The sequence below is a fragment of the Rhea americana genome, unplaced genomic scaffold (assembly GCF_003343005.1).
Source record: "Rhea americana isolate MKP2758 unplaced genomic scaffold, rheAme1 scaffold_48, whole genome shotgun sequence".
In the NCBI taxonomy this organism is placed as follows: domain Eukaryota; kingdom Metazoa; phylum Chordata; class Aves; order Rheiformes; family Rheidae; genus Rhea; species Rhea americana.
Genome location: NW_028186623.1, coordinates 4,989,312 through 5,013,232, shown reverse-complemented (window position 1 = coordinate 5,013,232; position 23,921 = coordinate 4,989,312). Strand labels below are relative to the sequence as shown.

Here is a 23,921-nt window from a genome sequence, read left to right as displayed (position 1 = left end):
TGAGTCTTGGCTTCACATTTTTCCCACAGCAGCCTGGGAGGCATTTCCTTCATACACTTTTTTTTTTTGCATATGGATTTGTAAAAGCCAGTGGAGCGGTGGCCCAGGGGAGCGCACGCGGCCTGAGCCGCCCGGGTGACAGGACCGCACCAAAGACTGCAAATTTATTAGTTAGAACTAAAATCTTTGATGTTCGAGGAACATTTGATAGGTTAACCCTCGTTTAACCCCTAAACGTAACAGTCCCGGGGAACGCAGCGGACACGTTCGCACCGTCTGTTAATACTCGGTGCAGAAGCAGGTGCTTTAGAGAAGCCCGTTCCTCCAAAGTGCGCCGCTCTCACGTTTTATCCGCTCACGTCCTGCCAAGCAGGGAAAATTACGGAATTTCTGTGGCTGCCTGCATCGCTCCATGGGGAATTTGGGATAAAACACCCGCCGGGGCTTGGGGGAGCTCCCCGGAGCACCAGTTCAGAGCAGAAAGGAGCCAAGGAGGCAGTTAACGCACAGCTTGGTGAAGCCAAGCGCCGTGCCCAGCCAGCAAGCTCCTCCGAGCGCAGCCCCCTTCGYGTCTGCGCTCGCCGCCGAGCTGGCGCAGCCGTACGGACGCGCAGGTCTAGGCCGCTCCGGCGCCGGAGCCGGACGGCGGTGTCTGCGCAGCTCCTGTCCCCCACCCCGGAGCTTCGGCGGCGCCGAAGAGCCGTCGCCGTGCCACTGCAGTCACGGGCTGTTTCGCTTAAATTGTCCTTAAAAGTGACCRGCTGGATTCTGTACCTTCTAGAACACGTCCCGCCTGCTAAATTATAATCCATGTTTAATAACGTGCATAAAAAAAGCATTATAATCCATGTTTAATAACGTGTTATAAATCTGTTTTTCYTCCCACGCTGGGGACCGGACCTCACAGGCGAGTCAGCGGGAGAAGGTGCCTGCCGGCCGGCCGGGCACGAGCCAGACGTGGGGCTGGGCGCCCGGCTCCGCCGCCGGCTGCAGGACGGAGCTCTCACCTGCCTCCCCCCAAAAACACCTGCAGCTAAAGCCTGCGCCCGTCCAGTCCTGCTTGGTCCGAGGCGCAGGGCGTCACGCTGGGCACGGAGCATGGGCAGGAATTTGGAGGAGCGGGAAGAGAAATCCTTGGCACTCGGGAGAACCAGCCCTTCCAAGAACATAATACTGTGTCTCTTACAGGTAACAGGCTTTAGCCTGCAAACCTTAACTGCGGCCTTACGATAGCCCCACTGAAGTCTGCTGGATAGCATGAGCGAAAAGAGAAGTTTAGGTAGAAAAACGCTGGGCTTGGTCCTCTGAACACTTCCATGCCAGCAAACASTGCCTGGGCCAGCTTCGCTGCTCGTAATGAGCAGGAATCGCTTCACGGTGTTTACATTCAGCTCACCCATAATATGGCAAATAATGTATGTTTATAAAATATAGCAGGATTCCCATTTTTAAACACTGGTAATAAACAGGTCATTCCACATTATGCATTTAGCTATTCAGACCATCAGTTAGGAGGAGAATGTGCCAAGTATTGATAATTTGTGTCTGAAGATACTGCTGGGGAGCCCTGTTCAGCCGCCAGCGTAGCAAATTCTGTCCAGCGGCAGAAGCCTTTYGGAAGGTCGCTCTGCTGCATTACTAACACTATTTTAAAACCATAAAGAGATTCCCAAATGTATATCTGGGAGGTTAGCAGGAAAAAACACATGGCATGAGCTTATGTTCCAGGGCTTTATAACTAGGGCTGCTAATACAAAATAAGAAGAAAATGTTGGAGAAAAACTCCAAAGCCCTCACTAGAGTTGGCCAGGATTCACTGCCAGTGTCACAGACATGCAAACAGTTACTGTACTCTAAGGACTGGATAACTACCTCTAAATGTTGGCAATGGCTTTTAAATGTCTGCCTCAAAGGTAAATTGTGATTTTTTTCCTTGTTTCATTTCCAAACAGAGCCAAGAGCCCGCTCCTCACCACCACACATGCTAGGGGAAGGATGCAGGATGTGCAGCCCTTCAGCAAAAGCAATCGTTCTGTACCCCTCAGCCAGGTCTGCATTTCTGGTCTTGGTCCTAGAGTGCTGTGCATGGTCACAAAACACTATTTTTTCAGCAAAGAGAGTGCAGCTAGTGCTTGAGGCCTGCAGTACACAGTGGCTGGTGTTGGAGGAAGACATTGTGGCAGACTCCGTTAGAGGTTTCATGCCATTTCCTCGCAGTGTCATCCACATGTCATATTCTATAGCATGTTGCAGAATTTTCTTAGCATTGACATAAAATCTCTTATCGCAGGATCTAATCCTGTTTGCTGTGTTCCCACGTCTGCCTGCAGAGCAGCACTCAGGAATACCTCAGCTGCAACAGAAACCTTCTCCCTGCAGCTCTGGGCAGCAGCTTCAGCCGTCATCAACCACAGAGCAGTTCTGCCCTCTCACAGAGCCCAGAGCAGATGGGTTGCRAACTTCAGAAGTGAGCCGGGTTTTCTGAAGAGGAGAGAGGTGTCTTTTGCCAGCAGAACCAGATGGAAGTATTCCTCACATGAGGATAAATATGTCTGCGTCCTCCAAAGCCAAATGCAGGCAGAAGACACAGCCTCTCTGCACCTTCTCAGGGAGACTTATCTGTCCATGAGCCCGGCTTGGGTCTACAGCTTCTCTAAATCTGTGAAGTTCTTTTGCTGCTGAAGGAGGAGGGGGCCATCAAGCCTCTTAAACCAAGGTCCCATTCTTGCTGTCGTATTTCAGCCTGGGCCTGGGGAAGTTGAGGGTGGCATACTCTGTGGCATTCTGCATTTGCAAGTTCTTCACCTCCTCTGCGGAGCGCTCCCGGGCCTTGGTGAACACCTGGATGTCTGCATAATGAATGCTGTCATCCTGCTTCACACTCTTGGGCTTATTCACGGTGGCATAGACAGGAAACTCCGGGACATCTTCATACATCGGAGCCTTTAGGGAGAAAGAGCTCTAGATGGTCAGCTCCCGCGGCTGCAGCTGGGTTCCTCCACTTCTGGAGAGATGCCTTGCATGCTACCCCCAGCAGCATCCAGCTCCCCAATGGCTCAGGCTAACTGTGCTAGCAGCACCTTACTGCTCCAGCCAGGGGAAGAGGATGGGCCCACATCACCGTGCAGCAATGCACGTTCTTCCCACAACCATCCCAGCCTACACAGTGCAGCAATGCATGTTGTTCCCACAACATCCCAGCCTACACAGGATGACACATCCAGTCTCAAAATAAGCTGCCCYGTGTCCTCCCAACCTATCTAGCCCAGGAAGTGATGGTCAGCCCTGTCCTTGAGATGCCCCGTTAGCAAAACATCTCTAGGAAGCTGTTTACCTTCCTGCCATGCTGGTGCTGTTGGCTSTCATGTCTCACTCTAGTTCCTGAAAAAGAAACACCAGCGGATCAGGTTAACACAACTGTTTATTGTTCCGTCTCTGAATGCAGAAATGCAGTGTCTGGCACATGGGCTCTCCCCACTGGAAACATATCAAATTTCTGGCCCATCTGACATCCTCACCCTAATCCTGTCTTTGCAGCTTGCCTCCGAGAAGAAAGCCTGGGCTTGTTTCTTTGGAAAAAAATAAGGTTTCCCAAGATGACAACATGCTGTGGACCGCAATGTTCTTGGCAGAACCAGGAGGATGTACACAGCACAGACAGCTTCCTTGTCAGGCCCTTGGAGAAGTCAGATCCAGTTTTAACTTTGTTATTTCCTTTGCTGTCTAGCAAACATGTTTTGCCAAGCTTGGTCCAAAGGCCACAGGGCACAAGTGGGCCACTTAGTGAAGGCACTTAGTGGCCGGGGAGCTGATGTCAGAGGGGTGTTTGTGGCTCTCGCTGGAGTATGACACAGCTTCTGCCTTGCTGGCACTTGAGCGTACTCACATGCTTTTTGGTGAGAGACTTGGGCATTTTAAAGAAAATGCTGAAGTCCTTTCCCCCCCCCTTGCCAGGCTCATGGCACATCACATCYGTTCTTTTAAGTTTTGAAGAAGCCTTGCCTCTTCCTCAGCCAAACTTCTCTTCGGGAAAGTTAGGTACAAAAAAGTTTGGGAGGGGACGTCAGCCTGAGATCCAGCTCACGCTCGCCACTGACTGATGTCAGCTAACCAGAGGTTAAGCTACTCTCCCTGCTCTTGTTCCCTGAAGCAGCTTGGCAAATCCTTACCTTGCTTTTCCTTCTTTCTTTTAAAAGGTGAAGGACACTTCCTGAAATCAGAGAGAGATGTTAGCCCTGAGCAGCCCCAGCCTCCACTCTGCAGTCGCGTAAAACGTGCACCCAAATACCCCACACCAGGGTGTCCCCTCYGTGGACAGCTCCCTGGCTGGGACGAGACCACAACAACGCTGCGGCAGGGGACCAGGGAGGAGCTTGACCAGAGCCTATTCACTCTACTAGCTCCGTTTTTGGGGGTCTGGAAATGCCAGGGACCTCAGGGCACTTTGCAGCACTGCCTCAGCAGCTCTGTGGGCTCCCGTCCCGCTTGCTAGGTGGGGCACCTCGTGAACCAGAGCCACTTTTGCAGGAAGACTGCAAAAGGGTCCAAAGGAAAGATCTGGGGATGTCTTTCCTGCTTCTGTCRTACTTCTACCCTACCCCACAGACATCCCCAAGCCGCCCTGCCTTTCAGCCCGTCTGGCTGGCACACACACCAGAGTGAACGASAGCAGATTTCACTGCAGTTTTTCGGCCACGTTTCCACAATCAGAGCGTGCTGTCTGTTGGCACAAAGCAATTCTCTTAAGGCCAGATGCTCTGACAGTCCTATAACCTTGGCCTTCTTGACCAAGGAGCAGCTGCRCACAGAGCTTGTGCTAGTTTAATTTTTCAGATCATTTTTCCTCTTCTCAATTTTCCACCTGAACACAACCAAGCCAAACACAACCAAACCAAACAAGCTGCACACGTCATATAAGCCAAGCCAAACTCTACCCTCAGCTGTACCTGTGCAACRAGAGAGAGACAGGCCAAATACAGCTGTCTCAGCCACGCTACGAACAGGAGCCAAATTCATTCCTGCTGTGAAAACACAGACGGGAGTGGAGCCCCCGCAGGCTGGTGCTGGCAGGGGGAGCACAGGGTGGCTGAGCAGAGACGTGTCACATTCTGGGCCAGATACATGAAACAAATGTTATCGTTCCAGCATGCTTGGAGGGCTGGAGGAGAGCAGGTGCCAGCCCTTGTACAGCTCCTCCTGTGCACGCACGGATGTCCAGCGTTGGCCGCCGGCCAGCTCGGAGGGTCGCACGCTGGGCTGAGTCTCTGCTGCAGCATGGGCAGTGGCTGAACAGGGGCAGCTAGCACTTTATAATGAGACAGGAGAGTCACCAGATGGTACCCAAGGAGCACGGTACGTCCCACAGCGTCTGCATTCGCCAGGCAACCCTGCCACCACCGGGAACGACGCAGTGCCTGCGGCAGAGCTTGGCCTCTGCCAGCTTTTAGAGGCAGTTTTGGTGGGRTGGTGGGCGAGCAGGGCTGAGTGTGTGATAATGGCTTTGGTGCTTGAAGAGCAAAACAAACACAGAAAAAAAGCACGAATGAGAGCAAAGAACTTGGAGACCTTCAAAGCAGCCAGTAATGATTAACCAGCCTTGCTAGGCCTGGGAAGCACAGCAGTGGGAAGTCCAGGCTGGCTGCCTCTGGGCTGAATCATGGGCTGGCCCAGCACTAGTCCGTCGCCCAAAGGCTGCGCGAGTAAAGGGTCTAACCCTGCTCCTCGTGCCTCCGCCGTGCACCACTTTGCGGAGACCCCTCGGCTCATCGGACAGCAGCTGGGGGCTGCCCCAGGGCCGGGGCCGGCGGAGGGCAGCAGGGCTCTGGCTTGGGGCGCTCCTCTCCCATCTCTGCCTGCTCCGCGAGGCTCCAGAGCACATTGCTTCTTTGCAGCATTCAGGGAGGTTTTGTAGTGTAATTAGAATAGCTTCACTTTAAATACGATGAGCAGAGTCCCTGGCCTCTTTCCTGGGATGGTGGTTCCAGGATCAGCTTTCCAGGCTGCTTTCGCTTGTTTTGGTTGCCTTCCTTTGTAGAGAGGGAGTTAGCCGCCAGCCTGTAGGCTGGAGCTATTCTGAGGCTGTCTGCAGGCTAATCGCAGCCAGGCAGGAGACAGCATCTCCCTGCCTCAGATCTGCGGTAATTAGAACAGATGTGGCAAGGGAAAGAAGAGCAGGGCAAGCCTCTCCCTCCTTCTGCTCGAAACCAGGTCAAACATGTTGCACCAGCTCGCAGCCTGCTAGAGGCACGCTGTGTTCTGAGCGACAGCAGACGCATCCCTGCTTCTGGAGCGCTTCCTCCCTTTCGCCAGCTTCCTGATTTCTGCCCTATGCAAGTCTGCTTTCCAGCGGGTCCCAAATCTCAGCATCCATTGCTATCCATGCACCCAGCATAATCCAGCCGGGAGCGCTTCCTGGAAGGGAAAAAGCCTTCCTGCTGCAGGGCCCCATGCACAGATGTGCCCAGACCTGGGGACACGTTCCCTCATCAGTAACTTCCCTCTGTGAATAAATTTGCTTCCCTTTAAAGCTTTCAGGAACCTCCTTAGTCTCTCACCATCTGCTGTGTGTCCATTATGGCCCACATGTTGGTGGTGATGATGACGAGGCTCCTCCACCTAGGAGGAGTGGGTGCCTACCTCCCCTCAGCCCTGTTGCAAGTCTTAGCTTTATTTAGAAAGCCCAGTTCTTTGCTGACATAGCTGGAGTGCTGCAAAGACAGCAAATATCCAGAAATAAAGTAGTATCAATGCCTGGACTAAAATTAAGTACCTGAACTAAAACTAAGTACCATTTTTCCCCTCYGTCACCAGGGCAAAGCTATGAATCATCCAAACCTCTGCTGTGGAGCTTCCACATGCCGTAGTCTGCTCTTAGTCATGGTCCTTTGCAGATGCTCACAAGCCCACATTACCAATGGCACCTTCCCCTTGGCTTCCTCCCTCCTCATCAGGAGCCCTTTCCAGCTGGCTGTGCAGCGCGCAGGCAGCCTGGGAGCCTCAGGCCTTCTTTGCCCTTGTGTTTTCCCATGCAAGGTGGGAATGATGCTCCTGGGGAGAGAGCTCTGCTTTCCCCTCCCTGCACAGCCTCTAAGGCGGGTGTTTGCACTTGAGTCCTGCTGGGCTGCTGGGGGCACTTGTTCTGCGTCTTCGGCCAGAGCTTTGCCGTCAGCGGGAGGAATCCGCTGCAGGGCAGCGCTGGGAGGGTTGCGACATCCATAGCAGAAATACTGCTCTGGCTTCTTACTTCCCATGCAACCTCTGGGAAAAAATCAAGCAGGATGCAAGAGCCCCCATCTTGTAGCCTAGGGAGAGCAGCATTTGACACTGCCCCAGGGGAACAGGCAGGAGAGAGCCTGCTGCAGCACTGCTGCCGGAGGGGAGCAGAAAGCTGTGCTGCTGCCTGGCCCTGCCCAAGCGAGTCACCTTCAAATCCTGGTTGGTGCTTCCTTCCATGGGCAGAGGTGTTTGTGCATGGCCTGGCACCGCCTGGGCCTGGCACTGACGCTGCAACGTGCACTGAAATGGAGTCGCTTGTGCTCAGGAGTCCCTGGCTTTGCCAGCCATGCCGTGCCGTGCCATGCTGTGTCGTGCCCGRGGCCAGCAGCACGGCTCTCCTCACTGCATGGCCCTGAGGAGCAGGGCCGGGACATGCAGCTCCCTTCAAGGCAACCAGTCTGCGCCTCAGGAGTTCCCATTCCTGAATCCCAGGCTCCCCTGCCCTCCAAAGGGGGGGCTTGGGCCGGAGGGCCCAGGCGTCCTGACCCCCTCCTCTGTTCCAGCCACTAGATGATGCTGTACCCCTCCTAATTATTAAAAAGCAGTGATGGCTTTTTAATACTTCAGCAAATGTAGTGCTGGAGAGAGTGTCCTCTGTGCTCCAGCTGATATTTGTGGCTCTACCCGCTGGTACCACTCTCAGAGCAGCAAATATTTCCACTTGGCATTGTATAATACTCTGCTGTGCCCTTTTTTCTGCAAGTTGGAGATCCAGGGCATCATGTGAGCCTGGAGGGATTAAACTGGCACCCTCCCTCTTAGGGGAAAAAAAMCCAACAGCATCTGAAAAACGTGGCCAGGGTTTCCCAGACGCAGATAAAACCCAGGCAGACATAGGCAGGGAGAGGGGCTGGGGATGCAGCAAGCAGGACGGGGAAGCTCACCCGAAGCCCTCGGTGCCAGCCCGCCCCAGGGACACCCTGGGGTACGTACCTGGCCGGAAAGCGCTGGGCGCACACAGAGGTTTCAGCTAAATCCTTCCTGGAACTGTGCTGTTCTCAGCTCCTGGCACGGCTGTGGGAGCACGAAGCTGCCGGTCCCGGCGGTGCCGCAGCCCGTCGGGGCTGGGAGACGGGGGCGGCGGAGCCCCCTTTCCCGTCCCGGCTTTGGCAGCCGGAGCCGCTCCGCCTGCCGCGGCACCTGCGCGCAGCCGCCCGCCCCGGGAGTGGGAGCGGGAGCGGGAGCGGGAGCGGGCAGCAGCCCTGCGAAACTCCGCGCCGGCAAGCGAAGCTTGCGAAGTCCCCCCAAACTTTCGCTTGGGCTGCGCGAGCCCTCGCGGGCGGCTCGTCGCCGGCCGACGCCGTACTCACCACGCTCGCCCGCAGCTGCACAGATTGCCCATGTCGCTCCCTCTTCCATGAAGCGGCAGTGTTTTCTGGACAGGGAGAGCTTGTATTTCCTGGTTCCCTGCTCGGCCCCTGGCTATTCTAAGGGAGTGTCTGGCAGTGTCGGATTTCTCCCCATCACCGCACCGAGCGGCCGCTCCGCTGGGCCCGAGCGTGCCATCTACCGGAGGGCTCGCCCGGGGGCTCCCCGGCCCCCAGGGCCTGCTCCCCGCCCGCCGAGGGCGAGGACGGGGCGAGGGAGCACCGAGCCCCCCCCGGCCTCGGCCCCCGCGCTGAAACGCAGCAGCCCAGGCTGCACGGCGGCTCTCCCTCCGCCGTGCCCCGCTCCTGCCGGTGCCGTCCCGCGGATGCCAGCAGCGATGCGAAAGAGGACGGAGGAGAGATTTCAAATGTCCCTGAATGTGAGCAGAAACTCCAGGGGAGGCCCTGGGGGGGAAGGAGCTGTCAGTCCCCTTCACGCTCCAGTTGTTGCTGCATCGCCGGTGGGATGTCAGAAAAGTGTGTCGCCCGGGCTGGCAGCACCTGGGCACGGGAGCGAGTCTCCCAGGGAGGGAGGCCGTGCCCCGGCCCCGCGTGGCAGCGGGGTGGCCCCGCAGGTCCGCTCCCGGCTGAGCTGTAGCACCGCTGCAGCTGCACACGCAGAAGGCGCGTTACTGTGCATCCAGGGTTTTTGAAGTCCAGGTCTTTAACTAGAGCAGAAAGTACAGATGTGTGCTCTTGAGGCTCCCACGAGGGACCTAGCACCGTTAAGGACCTACACTACTGCCTCTAGGCTCAGCCCCTAGCCTGTCAGATGGGGACATTGATCTGCCTCTCACCTGCCTTTGGTACCTCTTGCCGAGAGCCCTTCGGGCAGCAGCTGTCAGCTCCCGGACTGCGCAGCCAGGCCCCGCRCTCCAGCAGCTGTAAGAGAGCTGACACCCAACCCTAAAAGATATCATGTTAACACGGCAGAAAGCGTGTGCTCCAACGCTGAGATCCAGCAGTCTGCCCCCGCTCCGTGCAGCCCTCACGGGATGTGCTGGCAAGCAGGTAGGTTTTAATTCACCCTCCTGGCCAGCTGGTTTGAGCCGTATAGCATGCACAGCCCTCACAGGTCCCTCCGCTCCTCCAGCTCTGCCCATCCCAGGCTGCAGCTCCTGGGCTAACTCAGGGGACAGCTTAGCTCCTGCTCTCAGCTGGGCTCATGATATTATCTGCCTAAATGGAGAGTGAGGCTTGTGGCTGTCCTTGGATGGACCACGGGACACAGATACCCTCCAAGACCTGAATCAGCTGCACCTTGAGCTGCAGAGCCTGGTCTCACATTGACATGGCTCATTGGTGTGTGTCAGGGAGCTTGCCAGCAYACCCGGCACCCTGAGCCCTGGAGGATTTAGGGTCTGGCTGGTGCAAGCAGATGGATTGAGCCTTGGACTCAACAAGTCCATGTTCTCCAGCTCCTGCAAAAATCAATTGGTCTTAGGAGTCTGTGTCYTCTCGGGAAGTCGTAGACTATGTGTCTCTGAGTCGGCCACAGACACTGTTGGTTTAGTGAGCCAGTCTCTGTTTTGATTTCAGGGATAACTTGGGCTTTGCTGCTTTGTGGAGAGAGAGAAAAAAAAAAGGCTGAGGGCCTGTTCCCATCGGCCCCTGACACAAATGCTGGAGCTGCTGGTTTGAGCTCCATCAGAGAAACAGAAAGGCATGGAAAACATTGGCAGAGCTGGAAAACATTTGGCTGCCATTCTGCATTCCCTCTTCAGTCTGTGTCTGCAGGGATAAAAGCAAGACTGGCTTCCAGCGCTCCCGCTTTGCAAAGCGATCACGTTATTTTGTGCAAAGCCTGCGAGGGTCCAGCGGCACAGCCCACTGCTGCACGCCAGCCAGTGCCAGCCCCCCTCGCTGCATTGCCGTGCAGAGCAGCTGGTTTAATGTACCCAGAGACATTGTCTGGGTAACAAGCTGTGCAGCTGACACAGGACAAGCCTGCAAGAGCTCAGCAACAGAGAATGAACTCATAAGAAAGCAAAAACAGAGCTGAAAAAGCCRGAGGGAGAGCAGACCTGTGTAATGACTGTTAATTTGCATTGCAGTAGTAGCAAGGTACCTCACACACAGAGGAATGGGACCACAGAGTGAGCTGGCATTTCAAAAACTGAAGAGAGAGCTCCGAACTGATTTGGCCATTTTGGCCTTAGAATTGGCACCGTTTGCAGCCCTAGCCGAGGCCACGCAGCCGTTTGCAGCCCCCAGCGTCTTGGCGACCCACAGCCCTTGTGCTGCACAGCCGGAGCAGGTCCAGATGGCAGTGCATCCTCTAGCACGTACACGTGTGTGCAGGAGCAATGCCTGCTTTTACGAGCAGCCTCTTCAGGTTGTTGAAAGTCAATAGCCCAGTATTATCTCTGAAATTATTATTAATGACCTGGACAAAGCCTGTTTGTACAGGTGGTTTTTATTTCGACAGTATCTTCTGAAATACTGCAGCAGTGAGTGCGTCCTACTTTCTCGGGAAAGGCAACCCTCAGTGGCACGGACCAGGGTGGGACAGAGGCTTTGCCACCCTCCCTCTCCTCTCTCCTGGGGCTGGCAAGGCCCTCAGGGTTGCACTTAATTTCACTCCGATCCTCACTGCTGGCAGGGACCCCAARGAGCAGAAAATAGCTGCACAGTGGTTTGCTCTGGTCTGGGTCCTGCTTGGCCTGGTGAGAGYGAAAGAGCAGCCTTATGCTGTTGCTTGAGCAACCCAGGAGGCACGCTGTGTGGGGCAGGCTCCTGGGTGCAGTGTTTCTGGCCCTATTTATTCCCCGGGGCAGCGCTCAGGGCCAGCAGAGCCTCTCCCAGCAGGGTGAGGGCGATGCTCTCCCAAGCCCCAGCCGCTGGGGCCTGGGAGCCTGCTCTCTCCCCACGGGAGGGCTGCACTGAGGCATGCTAGGGACCCCCATATTTGGTTCGTGACACAGCGTTTTAGCTGCTTTAATTGGCACTGACGAGGACTGAGACAGGCACCGTCTGAGTCCTCGGGCCAGCCGGGGCAGCAGCTGCAGCCAACGGCCGCACATGCGATCCCTGGCCTGGTATCACAAGATCAGGGAGACATTCCTCGTGTGCCCCGAGCATCCCAGTGCCTGCAAAGCGGGCCGCATGCAGCCGCTCCGTGGGGAGCGCCGGAATTCCAGCAAGGCGCCTGGACGCACACGGTGAGCCTCCAAGAGCTCGTTGCCCTAAGCCTTTCCTCCTGGAGGTTCCTGCATGCCGGCGGCTCCCTGCAGAGGTGAGTGACCCTGGCTGTGCTGGWGCAAGGAGGGAGGGCGGCACAGGTCCCCTGGGCTGCCCGCCGAGTTCCCCTTGATGCCCTTTCCACTGCCAAGCTCAGCGGGAACTCCCYGCCACTCTGCTCACCGAGGTGCCGTCCATGCTCTCCGCTGCAGAGTAGCGTGGCTAGGAGCAATATGAATCTGAGGCAAGGAAGAGATCAGAGTCAGATTTATTCCTCTTTTGTCCCAAGAGCTGTGGGCACATTTACAGATCAGCAGGCACTTTCCATCTGCAGCACTCTCTGCAGGGGTCAGCTGCCGGCTCAGAAGTGAGGCGCCACGATCCTCCCTTCCCTCTTCCCAGCACCCTGGAAAAGCAGCTCCTTCCAGGCTGGAGCTCAGCTGTTTAACTCTGCTGCAACACAGCCTGGCTTTCTAGGCTAGGAGTGACCCTTGCAATCTGGGATGGCACCCTGCACAGTGCTCAGTGGGCACTTGACTTAGAAAATTTACATTACAGTTCCTCATACTAACACTTCAGACCCCCTCTTTTTTGAGTTCCAAGCCCCTTTTTCCAACCAGCAGCCTTCAGGTGCAGGAGTCTGGCACGTGCACCTCTCCGGTCTCACATCCCCACCAAGCACTGATGGTGAGAAATAGGGGTCTGGCGCCAGGACTTCCCCCCACCCCCTGCTCCAGCCCAGCTCCAGGRCCTTTAGGACTCTTCTTTCTCTTTCCCTTCCTTGGGCTGTTCTTCCTTCTCTTCCAGCTGCTTCTGGTGGGTTATCTTCACCTCATTGACTCTGGCCTTCACCTCCTTCCCCGTCCGGGGAGCCACAATGCTTAAGATGCCATCGTGGGACAAGGTGGCTCTCACCAGCAAGGGGTCAACATCCAGTGGGAGGATGTAGGTCCTGGTGAACTCTCGGGAGATGAAGCCGTGACGGTCAGACTTCTGTGGGTGCTGCCCCATCACCTCCAGCAGGTTGTCCACAGTGCGGACAGTGAGCTCATTCGGCAAGAAGTGACACACGTCCAGGAACACCTGGAATTTGTGGTCATTGAGGCTGATCTCGGAGATGCCTCGATCCAGCTGCTTGTTGATCCGTGGCCTGATGTAGTAGCCATGATACAGTGCAGGGGCTAAAATCTCACAGGGGGACACACCTGAAAACGAGACCCAGTGAGGAGCACAGGATTTCCAGGGGAAGGAGAGGGGGGAGAATGGCTGGCAGCAGAGCTGATGGGGACAGGAGGAGGCTGGGATGTGGCAAACAGATTCCTTGATTCTGCYGCTGCATCAGCTGCACAACAGACCGAGTGGCCAGCCGTTCCTGCCTTTGCGTCTCCAAAACACACACCTGGAGCCAGCCGCTGGCTGGCCGCTGCCCCCCCCCCCGGGCAGCCAAGGGCTGGCAGCCAGCCCTTGGGGGTCTGCTGGGTGGGCAAGGAGGGACTAGGAGGTGCCCTGGGCACTCTGCGGAGCCAAGCCCAGGGCTGGGCACGGAAAATGCTGACAGTGAAGAAACTGGGCTGAGGAACTAAAGCCCTTTTGTGCGCCATTGTCTGGGGGGCTTTCCTTGGGGCTTTTTGCTTTTTCACGCTGCTGTGCGGGAGCTGAATGGTTCTGCTGCTGCCCACATTCCTTCCCCACTGCCAGCCGCTGCCGGGCTTTGTGCTCAACACCCCAGCTCAGCTTTTCTCCACTGCCCCCGGCTGCAAAACTCCTCCCTGCACTAGCACTTTCCCAAAGGACCTAATTTTCATCGCTGCCCCTGGCACCGCTGCTGCTCTGCCCGGCGGCTGCTCACAGCAGCTGCGGCGAGGAGGTGGGCAGGTGGGGAGCCCCTCGCAGCTGGCCCGCCTTAGTGAAGGCGAGCGTGGAGGCAGGCCCTGTACAGGCTTGTGACCACTCTGCTGGGGTTAGCGTGGGGCACGAGGCACACAGGCTGCCGGGTGACGGCAGCTGGACGTGCAGATGGGTCGCAGAGGAGCGTTTTGCTCTGTGTTTGCACCATGCGCATGTGAACACCAGAAAGGTGAGGGTGTGAAGGGGGGAATAAGGCAGGGATAGAGCGAGGCAAACCAGGTGCTCTCAGGTTACGGCCCCAGACCTGACCTGGGTTCCTACAGTCAGCAGCTCCCTCCCAGCCTCGCTGGCCTGCTCTGGAGGTGAACCCTTCCGGAGGGATGCTGCTGGCTCTCCTGCGTCAGAGGACAGAGAGGTGTCAGAGGGACCCCGGCTTCCACCTTACCTTCCCCGAAGTTCTGGTCGTAGATCTTGCTGGGGCTGGCAAACTCGTACTCCGAACTCATGGGGTAGGCGTGGGGGACGGTCCGTGCAGCCATGGTGCGTCTGGAACGAGGACTTTCCTAGCACTCGCTGCCTCTGAGAGTGAAGGCTGCAGATTGCAAGGCTTTAACGGGGTGAATTCCGCAGGGAGGAGTGTGTGATAAAAAGATGGACCAAAATAGCTGCGTGCACAGGCCCAGGGACGCCTCGCCAGGGTGACGAGGGAAGCTCCTTGCTGCATTCCTGCAGGCAGTCCAGGCACTGCGGCAGGCGGGAGCGCCTGGGGAAAGTCCTGMGCCTCCCCTGGGATCCCCTCCTTGAGCAGGGTGTGCAGAGGTGAGCGGCCGTGGGGGTGAGCTGGGGGACGCCACGGAGTGGGAGAGAGCTGGCTGGATCCTAGGCACTGCTGCCTACCCTTCCTATGCCTTACGCGAAGGCGCTTGGTTTTCCCAGGAGCGGAGTGGAGGCAGCAGCTTTTGTTCCCACGAGCGCCCAAGTCCTGCAGGTAGTCAAACTGGGCTAGACAGGCTCCAGATCCTGCTACAGGCACCTCCACAGCCTGGGCTATGCTTCTTAGAGATGCCATCTACCCTGTCCTGGACTTCAGCACTGTCTGATAAGACCTGGAGAAATGCCCAGTGTAGAGACCATCACTTAACTGGGGAGCTGATGCTGGCATAGGTCCAGTTTTACTGAACTGGGAGCRTTAGTCCTTCTTCCTAGTGGAAAAAAGCTGAGCTGGGGTATTGAGCACAAAGCTCCTTGTACCCTGAAACCAGAGATTACGCTGAGTCCATGTCTCTGCAGCAGGAAAGAGCAGGTGCTCTGCTGTTGATAAAATGTGGAATTGGAGGAGGCCTTTACAGCCTGGGCTGCTGCACAGAGCGAATGCTGCTCCCCAGTCCAGCAAGAAAGCTGAGGGGAAGAGGGTCAGGACCGTGCGCAAGGGGCTAGTGGTGCTGGCAGCAAAGATGATGTGCTGCTGAGCCAGTAATCTGTATTTAAGTTGCAGTCTCTCAGAGGCAGCTCTTGTCCTGCAAGGACAACCCCTAGGCTGAACCTTGTCCCGCGTTCTGGGTTCACAAGCACTGCAGGAATTAAAGCAGATGTATGAGTTAGGGCATAGGAGGAGCCCTAATTATAAGAAACGAGCTTACTGCAGGGGCACGGGCGGACAGAGACAGGCAAGCATGCAGCGTGCCTGCAGTGGGCAAAGGGGCTTGATGCGCTGTGGAGGAAGGCTCCCTTCATTTGCACGCACATCAGTGGGCCTGCACGGAGGCGCRCGGGCTCACGTCGCCTGCGAGTGCTGGGCTGCAGAGCCACGCAGTCACACCTCACGGGCTCTGTCCCGGTTTCCCCAATTAAACCGGCCCTGTCTTCCTCGCCTGAAGGAGAGGCAGAGCTCTTCCCAGCCCCGTGGGCGATGCCGGCAGCCAGAGCCCCAAGGCTGGCAGCAGGAACAACGGCCCCTTGTCATTTTCCGTGTGAGCCAAAGATAGGAGCAGCATTGATCCTGCTGGCATCCGAAGCAGCTGGGAGCATCAGCCAAGCCGGCTTGGGACTCTGCGGACAAACAGCACGTGGCGGAGCGGAGTGGGTGGCGGGGCAGCCTGGCTTCTTGCTGCCCCGTCAGACTCCTTTTCTTCTCGCCTYCCCCCTCCTCCTCAGCAGCATGCTCAAATCCCGCAGAGAGCCACCGGGCCGGGCTGAAGGGCCCGGCGGCGGCGGGACAATGAAATCCCTGACATCACCGCTGGCGCGGGCTCGGCGGGGGGAGGTCGGGCCAGCCGCACGCCTATAAAGCTGCCCCCGCTCCCCACCGAGCGCTGCAGCGCGGTCGCCGGCCCGGCTCCCCCCACCCGCTCCAATGGATATCACCATTCACAACCCCCTGATCCGCCGGCCCCTCTTATCTTTGCTGGCGCCGAGTCGCATCTTTGACCAGACTTTCGGGGAGCATCTGCAGGAGTCGGAGTTGCTTCCTACCTCCCCTGGCCTTAGCACCTTCCTGATGCGATCTCCCATCTTTCGGATGCCCAGCTGGATAGAGACGGGGCTCTCTGAGGTAACCTTCCCCTCTTACTGCTCTTTGCTACTGCTGCATGCACATCCCGATGTCTCCGAAGCTGGGGACCTGTGACAGCTGAGAGCTGGGAAGCTGCTTGCAGGTGGTTTTTAGGAAAAGCCTGGGGGAAAAAGTGCTGTGCTTGTGTCTCTGCTCCTCTGCAGTGGGCACAAACCTCTGCCTGCTTGGGACTGTGAGCAAGTGCTGCCATAGCCTTGGGCATGGAGGCAAGCTGAGCTGACTTTGTGCTGCAAATGACTGTAGAAGTTGAGGGGAGAAAGCACAAAACCTGATTTCCTCGCCTGCTCTGATCCCACTCTCTGCTGAGAAGGAAAGAGAGCGCAGGAGTGGTGGGATCCTTGCATCAGGCAGTGTGGGAGGCCAGGGCAGCTGGATAAAAAGGGGCCCGTTTTGAAGAGCTGCTGCTGAGCTGAGCAGCACTTCAAGAAATGCACAGGATCCGAGTGATCATGAAATAGCCCTCCACCCTGTCCGTCTCCCTCACTCCCTTGTTCTGCCAACAGTGAGAGCTGCTTCRCGTTCTGGACCTGCTTGCATGTCCAGTGATCGCAGAGGTGAAGAAGACATTTATCCTGGCCAGAATGCTCCAGGGAGGCTAGAGGAAAACCTAGCAAGGAATTGCTCTCCCTCAGAGGGTGGAGCGGTCCTGCATCCCAGAGCAGCAGCTGGGATACATCACCACCAAGCACATCTATGCTGAGCTGAGGAGACTGCCTCTAGGTGTTAGCACAGGCCAGAGATCATGGATGGATTTTAGGAGCAAATCCTGCCTGTCTGTAACTCAGAAGACAGTGCCCTTGACAGTATTTGCTGTAGCACAGCCAATAGCAGGGGGAAACAACCTGCATGCCTTCTTCCTAAGAGGAGGRTTGCTGAGCCCTGCTGCTGCTGGCCTGCTGCAGGAGACCCAGCGTATGACGTGGTGGGCATATCTCCTGCCAGCTGCCTCTCCTCCTCTGCTCACCTCAGAGCCCGCACACCTTCTGCAGAGAAGAGCCAGGAAAATCCTGTCGCCAAACTACTATTTCCCTAGACATGATGTTGCCTCTGAGCAAGGTGTGTAGCTCAAAGCTCTCAGTTCCCGCATTGGTTTGCTGTACACTGGCTACACCAGCCTTGGCTGTTGACCGTGACCCCAGCACCTCACTGACAAGTGTCTGCTGCAGCTGACAAAGCCCGGGAAGCCCATGGCCTCTCTCGCTCAGGGCCCTCCAGCTCACACCAAGTCCCGCAGCCAGGAGCAGCACAGGAAAAGTAGCAGTGATGGAGCTGGGGGATTAATACACAACCCAGCTGCTCCATCGCAGTGGGGCAGGGAGACAAGGGGCTGCTGTGCATCCCCAGCAGCCCTGGATGCCGTGGGGATGGTGAGATGCTAGTATTCAACTGGACTTGCATCATCTTACGAGCACTACAGCCCCACAAATAGCTCTTCTGGCTGAAAGAGTAGAGCTGCAGGGACTGAGCTAAGGGGCACGCAGCTAAAAGGGCCTTGCCTGCTCTGCAAATCAGCTCTCTGTTTACAAGTAACTTGTAGAGCTATTCTAAGCCAAAGGAGCAAGAGGAAAGTATTTTCTTAATCTTTCCATAATGTTTCCCTTGATTTAGCAAGCTGGCTGTCCACTGAAGCAGCTGTGTTATACACCACAGAAAATGATAGCCCACTGCCTCAGTGGAGAAATCTCTTCCACAGATACACTTGAAGAAGGAGAAGAAAGCAGAAACCAGCAAGCCTAGAGCTGGCACAGATGCTACCTCCATGTCCCAGAGCAGAGCTCTGGGAGGCTTACGTGCCCCCTCCCACAAGTGCAATAGGAAGGCAGAGACAGCCAGCTCACACAGTAAAGTCCCAGGAGCTTGCCCAAGCCAGGGAGGTAGGTCATGGGCAGCAAATTTGAATTTAACCTCAGGAACCATAAAAAATCGGCATTTGCTAGAGGTAATAAAGTATAAAACGAAAGGGAAGGAGGCAAGATTAGAAGCAGATGACTCAGAGTTTCGTCAGAAATGCTGCTGCTCAGATAGCGTGCTGACAGTGAGGCGGCAGTGTTTGCCAATGACATGTTATTTTGGTTACTAAAGAGTGAAAATAAAGGGGAAAGCCTGCAAGTGGCACAGATGAACTGCAGTCAGCTGCACCTAGGCTTCTTTAAAGACCTTGCAAAATCCAGTTATAGGGACTGGGAACCTCCAGACGTTCTGTAAAAAGAACCAGATACAAAACCTGCAGGCCATCTAATGGGTCAGTTTTAACAAATTCAAATTACAAGAGTCTCTTTGCCATCCCCAGGAAAATACTTATTCCATGTAATGAAGAAAGGCATCGCACTTCAGTGATGGGCATTAGTGTAACAGGTGAGAAAGAGACAAATCCAGCCAGGTCAGAATCCCAAGACTGGATGGGAGAGGTCAGATGGTGCTGTTTCTTCCCAGCTTTTTGGGTGAGGGCATATGGAGGTACCAGCTTAAGTCTGGAACTGTTATATTCTGAGCACCTTTTAAGGCTGAAACCCTCACCTGCTCTTTTCTGAAATCATCTCCTTGTTTTGTAGATGCGGCTGGAGAAGGACAAGTTTTCTGTAAACATCGATGTGAAGCACTTCTCCCCTGAGGAGCTGAAAGTCAAGGTGTTAGGGGACATGATAGATATTCATGGGAAACATGAGGAGCGCCAGGTACTTCTGCTTTTACTATGTGACTGATAGAGTCAGTTCAGAACTTCCTCATCTGTGGTTAAATAAGGAGACGGCAAAAGCATCCTGTCCTGAGCTTATCTGCAAACACTTCTAGTGGTTTTTATCAACTGATCCTAATAGAAGATGCTCTGTGTAATCCCCTCCACTGATCCCAGACTGGGCAGCAGCAGGGTAGATTTACTGCTGGTGTTACATGAACCGTGAACTGAACTGGAAAATCAACTTTGAAATGTGCATTTCTGAGCTTTCCTCTTGCTGGGAAGAGGCCAGAAATGCAGGGAGGCATTCAATAAGTTAACAATGAACTGTAATAATTAAACCGTATAATGAATAGTCCATTATCCTGTTCTGTTAGCAGGAGGTTATCTCTTCCTGAAAAAGGCCTATTTACCGGTTTGTAATCTTTAAGGGTTGTGTTCTGCTGCCGGTCATCCCACTGCCTGCTGGCCCTAGAGACCTGTGTGCCAGTCAGGCAGAGAGAAGTCAAAAGCTGTGTACAAAACTGTACAAAACAGGGTTTTCCAGTTCCCCCTCCCTGCCTCAGCAGAAGGAAACACATCCTGCCGGTAAAGCAGCTATGCCAGTGTAACTGTCAGCACCAAGAGCTTCTGGGAGCTGAGGTTTGTCAGTCAGGAAACACAGCATTGCCTGACATAGCTGGGGGAAGTCTCTAATTCTGACATTGCTTCTGCAAAGTTTTCTGGCTAAGAAAATAATCAAATATTTTAGCAGAGATTAGCTCACTGGGAAGCTGTGTTTTACAAGAACTCTGGAGACCCTTGGGAACAGGTGTGGGTGGTACTGGATAGAGCTCCAGCATCTTAGGAAGAGCAGCACRCTGCTGTGTGACGAAGGCAGTCTGGCTGACACGAGAGCTGCAGCACAAAGCCTCCCCATGCAAACACTGTGCCCACAGGCACCCGCAGCCAGGGCAGGGCACAGTCTGCCTTCAGCCAGTCCTCGCACTTTATAAAGGCATCTCATACAGAAACACTTAAAACTTCCAAAAATATCTTCCTTTGAGGGCTCGAGCTTCCTGAATTCAGACTGCATGCAAAGAGCCCACRGTTTAGTTGGAACCAAGTGAACACTTCTAATCAGAGCTGTTCCTTTTCTTCTCCTTTTGAAGGATGAGCACGGCTTTATTGCCAGGGAGTTCAACAGGAAATACAGGATTCCAGCTGACGTCGATCCTCTGACCATAACCTCATCACTCTCTTTGGATGGTGTCCTGACAGTGAGTGCACCGAGGAAACTAAGTGACCTGCCCGAGCGCACGATCCCTATCACCCATGAGGAGAAGCCTGCCATTGCAGGATCCCAAAGGAAGTAGGCTGCTATTTAAAGTCAGCCTTGGGCTTTTCAAGAACACTTGCCGTCAGATGTCAGCTGTAGTGAATGGCCCTTCTTATTTATTTATGCTGAGTAAATTTACTAACAAATAAAACATGAATAAGCACTTCGTATTTTCTGTTTTTGAATGCTCAGGACTTGGGAAGTGTTGTCTTAAGAAAGCTGTTTAAGCTTCCTGTGCAAGGAAACATACTTGGCATCATTCTTGCTTATAGCCTGAGCACTGGTGCATCCAGGAGAGCTTGTCCTGGTGGTTAAAACCTCTTTGCTGATTTCATTTCATTACTCTAATGTTTTGCAAACATGCAATTGCACGAGCACTTTCCCTCAGTTTTTCTGGAGGATTTCTAAATGTGTTTCACAAGCAACAGAAAAGTCTCTCCAGTAGAGATGAGACCAGTAAGACAATTACATGACAGTTGAAACCGGTTCTAAATATGGGTATTAGATAGCAACTGAATGGGGGACAATTGTATCTTAAATCTCTAGAATGACTCATGGCATGGGGAAGTGTCCAAGTGCTGCAACCAATCCAGACTGGCTGCAAACGACAGTTGCATAGCTGCTGTAAACAGATACACCCAGAGCAGAGAAAATGTCCTGCTCTGGTGGTGCAAATCACATCACTTTGAAACTATGTGGCTAGTGCCCTTGAGACAATAAATAGCATCTGAAGTCTAAAATATTAATCTGATTTATGTTAACATTGTTGAGCCATGCAAAATGCTACAAAGTTCTTCTCAGGTGCTACCAGCTGCTTAGCATCTCTGGTTTCAAAGAGATACCCACAGAAAGGAAAATTAGTAGCACTGGAATTGAATTTCTATAATTCTTGTCCAAAAAGGACAGAACGCCACTAATATGTCCGGTAACGCCTAATGGTCCCACTCAGTTATAGATCAATCTATTTTTTTTCTGTTCCTTTTACCTGCTAAGACAAAAGACCTCATAGAAGGCATCAGTTTAAATTTCAAACGAAGTGAAAGGGCATCCTTATTCTGTGGCTGTGAGAGAAATAAAACAAACACTCAGTGATGTGGGGTCATAGTCAAATGCCTCAAATTCCACCTAAATGCCAAGTTCTAGCATTTCCTTTTAGCTGGCTCTATACGCTCTTCCAGCTCAGAGTCTTATTTGAGCTTCACTGAGAAGGCACAGCATGACTCAGATGCCTTGTAGTCACCTCTGTACACAAAACAAGTGATAGAAAAACACCCAAGTGACAAACAGTACAGTTTGAGAAGCAGGAAGAATGTTTCTCACATGCTGCTACATTCGGTTTTAATGTTTGAAAGGTTTTTCTTCTTGAAGGCCATCCTTGTAGCACTGCTGGCAGATAGGCCTCCTGTCATTCTGGAGACACAGTCTGTAGATTTGCTATTGCTTTTCCTGCACCCTCTTGTTCTTCCTCTGAGCCTTGGACACCAGCAGAGGAAATGTTTCCATGTGGAGGCCTGTAGTCGATCATGTAGCAGGACTGTTCAGTTTGTTTGAAAGGAGGGGGTTCCAACTCAGGCTGGTGGCCTGGAAACCAATGAGGTTCTCGCTTAAATCCTAAAAGAAAAACAAAACAAAGCAAAAAACCCTTGAGGAAGTGCAAAGTAGTAAGATTATATCCAGAAAGTGAAACTGAGGGAAACTTTTTCTGCAGAGCAGTGTTTTCTTAGGCTCAAATTCTGGAGCAAGAAATGGGAATTTTGAGTGGCAGCTCCTTGGGGATAGAGGTGATGATGTTAGTTAGACAAGAACACTTGAAATGCAAATGCCACTCCCTAAATGACTTGAAATACCTGTTCCATGGTGGTGCATGAACACAACTCAACAAGAGAGGGGAAAACGGAATTCTTTCATCTCTAAGCACAGCTGTCATTTAGAAGCTTCTCTTCAGCTACCTTACAGATCAAATAGACTATGTTTTTGTGCACCTACTTCTTGTTCTTTGATGCTTTCCCTTGTTGTAATCTGAAGAGTAAGTTGTTTCAAAGCAGTGAGCATACTGAAAAGAAAAGCTCATATTTAGAACAGCTAAACATAAATAAACATTAGYATTATACTAATGCTATCTAGATATAAGTAAGCTTTAGCATTTTGTACCTTACAAGACCAAAGCRTTTGCAATTACGCTACCTCTTTAAAGACAGGCTAAGGTAAGATGACAAAGTTTGGGTGACTTCTTCTGACTCACCATGAAAGGGCAAAACGCTGAACAGCAAAGAGAAGGCAGTTGCACTGGGGCTATCTTCAGAAGGAATAAAACAGAGAGATGAAATGAAAAGCCRTTTCTCAAGTCTGTGCTCCTGGAGTGGGACCCTTGCAAGGCACTAAGCCGAGGTTGGAGAAAAGGAGCAGACTGTTGCCTTTCCTCACTTTTAAAGACCTGTAGCAAAGACTGGGAGCAGGGCAGCAGAAAGGGAAGCTACTGCTGCAAGTATCTGTGTTGCAGAGGCGACAGGTCTAGAGGGATAAAGCCCAGTGCCCACGACAAACGAAGCGAGCAAGGAGCATCTCAGSCGAGGCTCGCTAGGGCCATGATAAGGCGAAAAGAGGAAGCACCCACCTGGGAAGGCAGAGGCTTGGGCTGCACGATATTCTGGATATCGCATTGCTCCTCGTTCCAGTTCCCTATGTGGGTTTTGTGCGAATAATCGCTTTCGTTGGTGGTGCACCTCCAGCCGAACTGGGAGAACTTGGCGGTGGGGCTCCAGTCCGCCCACACCTCGCCGTGGCCGGTGGCGCGCAGCAGCGAGCCGTGGCACGGGTGCCACGGCCCCGTGTGCGCCATGCGGCGGGGCAGAAAGGGACAACTGTCTTCCTGATGCCAGGAGAAGCGCTGCTTCTTACAGGGGACCCCCGGGGAGCCTTTCCCCCCGCAGCGCGGCAGAGAGGCTCGGCCCTTCCGCGGGGGCAGCGCGCGCGTCTAACGGCCGCCGCCGCCCGCCAACGGCCGCCGCCGCCGCCCGCCTCCGGCTCCTCGGGGCGGCGCCATCTTGTGCCGCAAGCGGCGGCGGCTCCGCGCCGGGATGCGGTCGGGGCGCCGCGTCCTGCTCCTCGGCGAGGGCAACTTCTCCTTCGCGGCCGCCCTCTGCGGAGCCGCCGCCGCCCGCCTCGTGGCCACCTGCTACGAGGCCGAAGAGGAGGTGTCCGGGCGGGCGCTGGCGGCCGAAAACATCCGGCGGCTGCGGGAGAGAGGTGAGGCGGCGCCGCGGGGCCTCCCCGAMCCTGCCGGTGGGCTGGGCAGCTCTGAAATTATTATTCTTTTCCTCTTCGCAGTATGTATGTCCGGGAGGTGAAGTTGTGCTGCAGGTCTATACTCTTAACAGCCCGATTTAGTCTTCCTCTTTTAATGCAGTTTAGTGGTTGCCTTTGTTTAAAAACTTTCCATAACTTAAAATTCCTTGTGCTTCTTTTTGTTTGCCTTTGAGGAGCCGAAGTTCTGTTTTCTGTGGACTGCACCAAGCTGAAGGACTACTTCTTACCAGCAGATGGAGCGTTTTCGTGTATTTATTTCAACTTCCCTCACTGTGGGAAAAAAGCTGGAGTGAAGAAGAACAGAGAGCTGCTTGCCCGGTTTTTCTCTAGGTAAGTAGAGGGAGTTCTTTGCAAATTCACTGCTATGACACGACCTTCTAG

At 54.2% G+C, this 23,921-nt stretch overlaps 5 protein-coding genes across 8 annotated transcripts in view; 2 read left to right on the top strand and 3 right to left on the bottom strand.

Annotated features, from left to right (window-relative positions):
• Positions 1-833: 833 nt before the first annotated feature.
• CUNH11orf52 (chromosome unknown C11orf52 homolog) lies at positions 834-8,828 on the bottom strand. The gene is made up of 4 exons (XM_085316874.1): positions 8,586-8,828; positions 4,170-4,210; positions 3,335-3,381; positions 834-2,943 (listed from the first exon to the last, which is right to left on the bottom strand). The coding sequence occupies exons 1-4, from the start codon at positions 8,615-8,617 to the stop codon at positions 2,707-2,709; spliced, it is 357 nt and encodes a 118-aa protein (XP_085173000.1). The 5' UTR covers positions 8,618-8,828; the 3' UTR covers positions 834-2,706.
• A 3,244-nt stretch (positions 8,829-12,072) lies between these two features.
• Positions 12,073-14,273, bottom strand: HSPB2 (heat shock protein family B (small) member 2). 2 transcript variants are annotated; one of them, XM_085316868.1, is made up of 3 exons: positions 14,166-14,271; positions 13,980-14,065; positions 12,073-13,027 (listed from the first exon to the last, which is right to left on the bottom strand). In XM_085316868.1, the coding sequence occupies exons 1-3, from the start codon at positions 14,207-14,209 to the stop codon at positions 12,576-12,578; spliced, it is 582 nt and encodes a 193-aa protein (XP_085172994.1). In that variant the 5' UTR covers positions 14,210-14,271; the 3' UTR covers positions 12,073-12,575. The 2 variants fall into 2 exon arrangements, with proteins under 2 accessions (XP_085172994.1, XP_085172995.1); XM_085316869.1 differs by lacking the exon at positions 13,980-14,065 and having other exon boundaries at positions 14,116-14,273.
• A 1,565-nt stretch (positions 14,274-15,838) lies between these two features.
• On the top strand, positions 15,839-20,397 carry CRYAB (crystallin alpha B). Its single transcript, XM_085316873.1, has 3 exons — positions 15,839-16,221; positions 18,795-18,917; positions 20,068-20,397. Exons 1-3 carry the CDS (start codon positions 16,024-16,026, stop codon positions 20,269-20,271), a joined length of 525 nt encoding a protein of 174 aa, XP_085172999.1. The 5' UTR covers positions 15,839-16,023; the 3' UTR covers positions 20,272-20,397.
• A 577-nt stretch (positions 20,398-20,974) lies between these two features.
• Positions 20,975-23,431, bottom strand: CFAP68 (cilia and flagella associated protein 68). 2 transcript variants are annotated; one of them, XM_085316871.1, is made up of 4 exons: positions 22,849-23,431; positions 22,477-22,530; positions 22,221-22,287; positions 20,975-21,845 (listed from the first exon to the last, which is right to left on the bottom strand). In XM_085316871.1, the coding sequence occupies exons 1-4, from the start codon at positions 23,071-23,073 to the stop codon at positions 21,640-21,642; spliced, it is 552 nt and encodes a 183-aa protein (XP_085172997.1). In that variant the 5' UTR covers positions 23,074-23,431; the 3' UTR covers positions 20,975-21,639. The 2 variants fall into 2 exon arrangements, with proteins under 2 accessions (XP_085172997.1, XP_085172998.1); XM_085316872.1 differs by lacking the exon at positions 22,477-22,530.
• Positions 23,270-23,921, top strand: part of LOC146589163 (alpha-1,2-mannosyltransferase ALG9-like) — a 42,011-nt gene continuing 41,359 nt past the window's right edge. For both annotated transcript variants that reach the window (XM_085316867.1, XM_085316865.1), the window contains exons 1-2: positions 23,270-23,480; positions 23,714-23,870. In XM_085316867.1, coding sequence (XP_085172993.1) covers positions 23,312-23,480; positions 23,714-23,870 — 326 coding nt within the window. In that variant the 5' untranslated portion in view covers positions 23,270-23,311. The remainder of the gene's footprint in view (positions 23,481-23,713; positions 23,871-23,921) is intronic.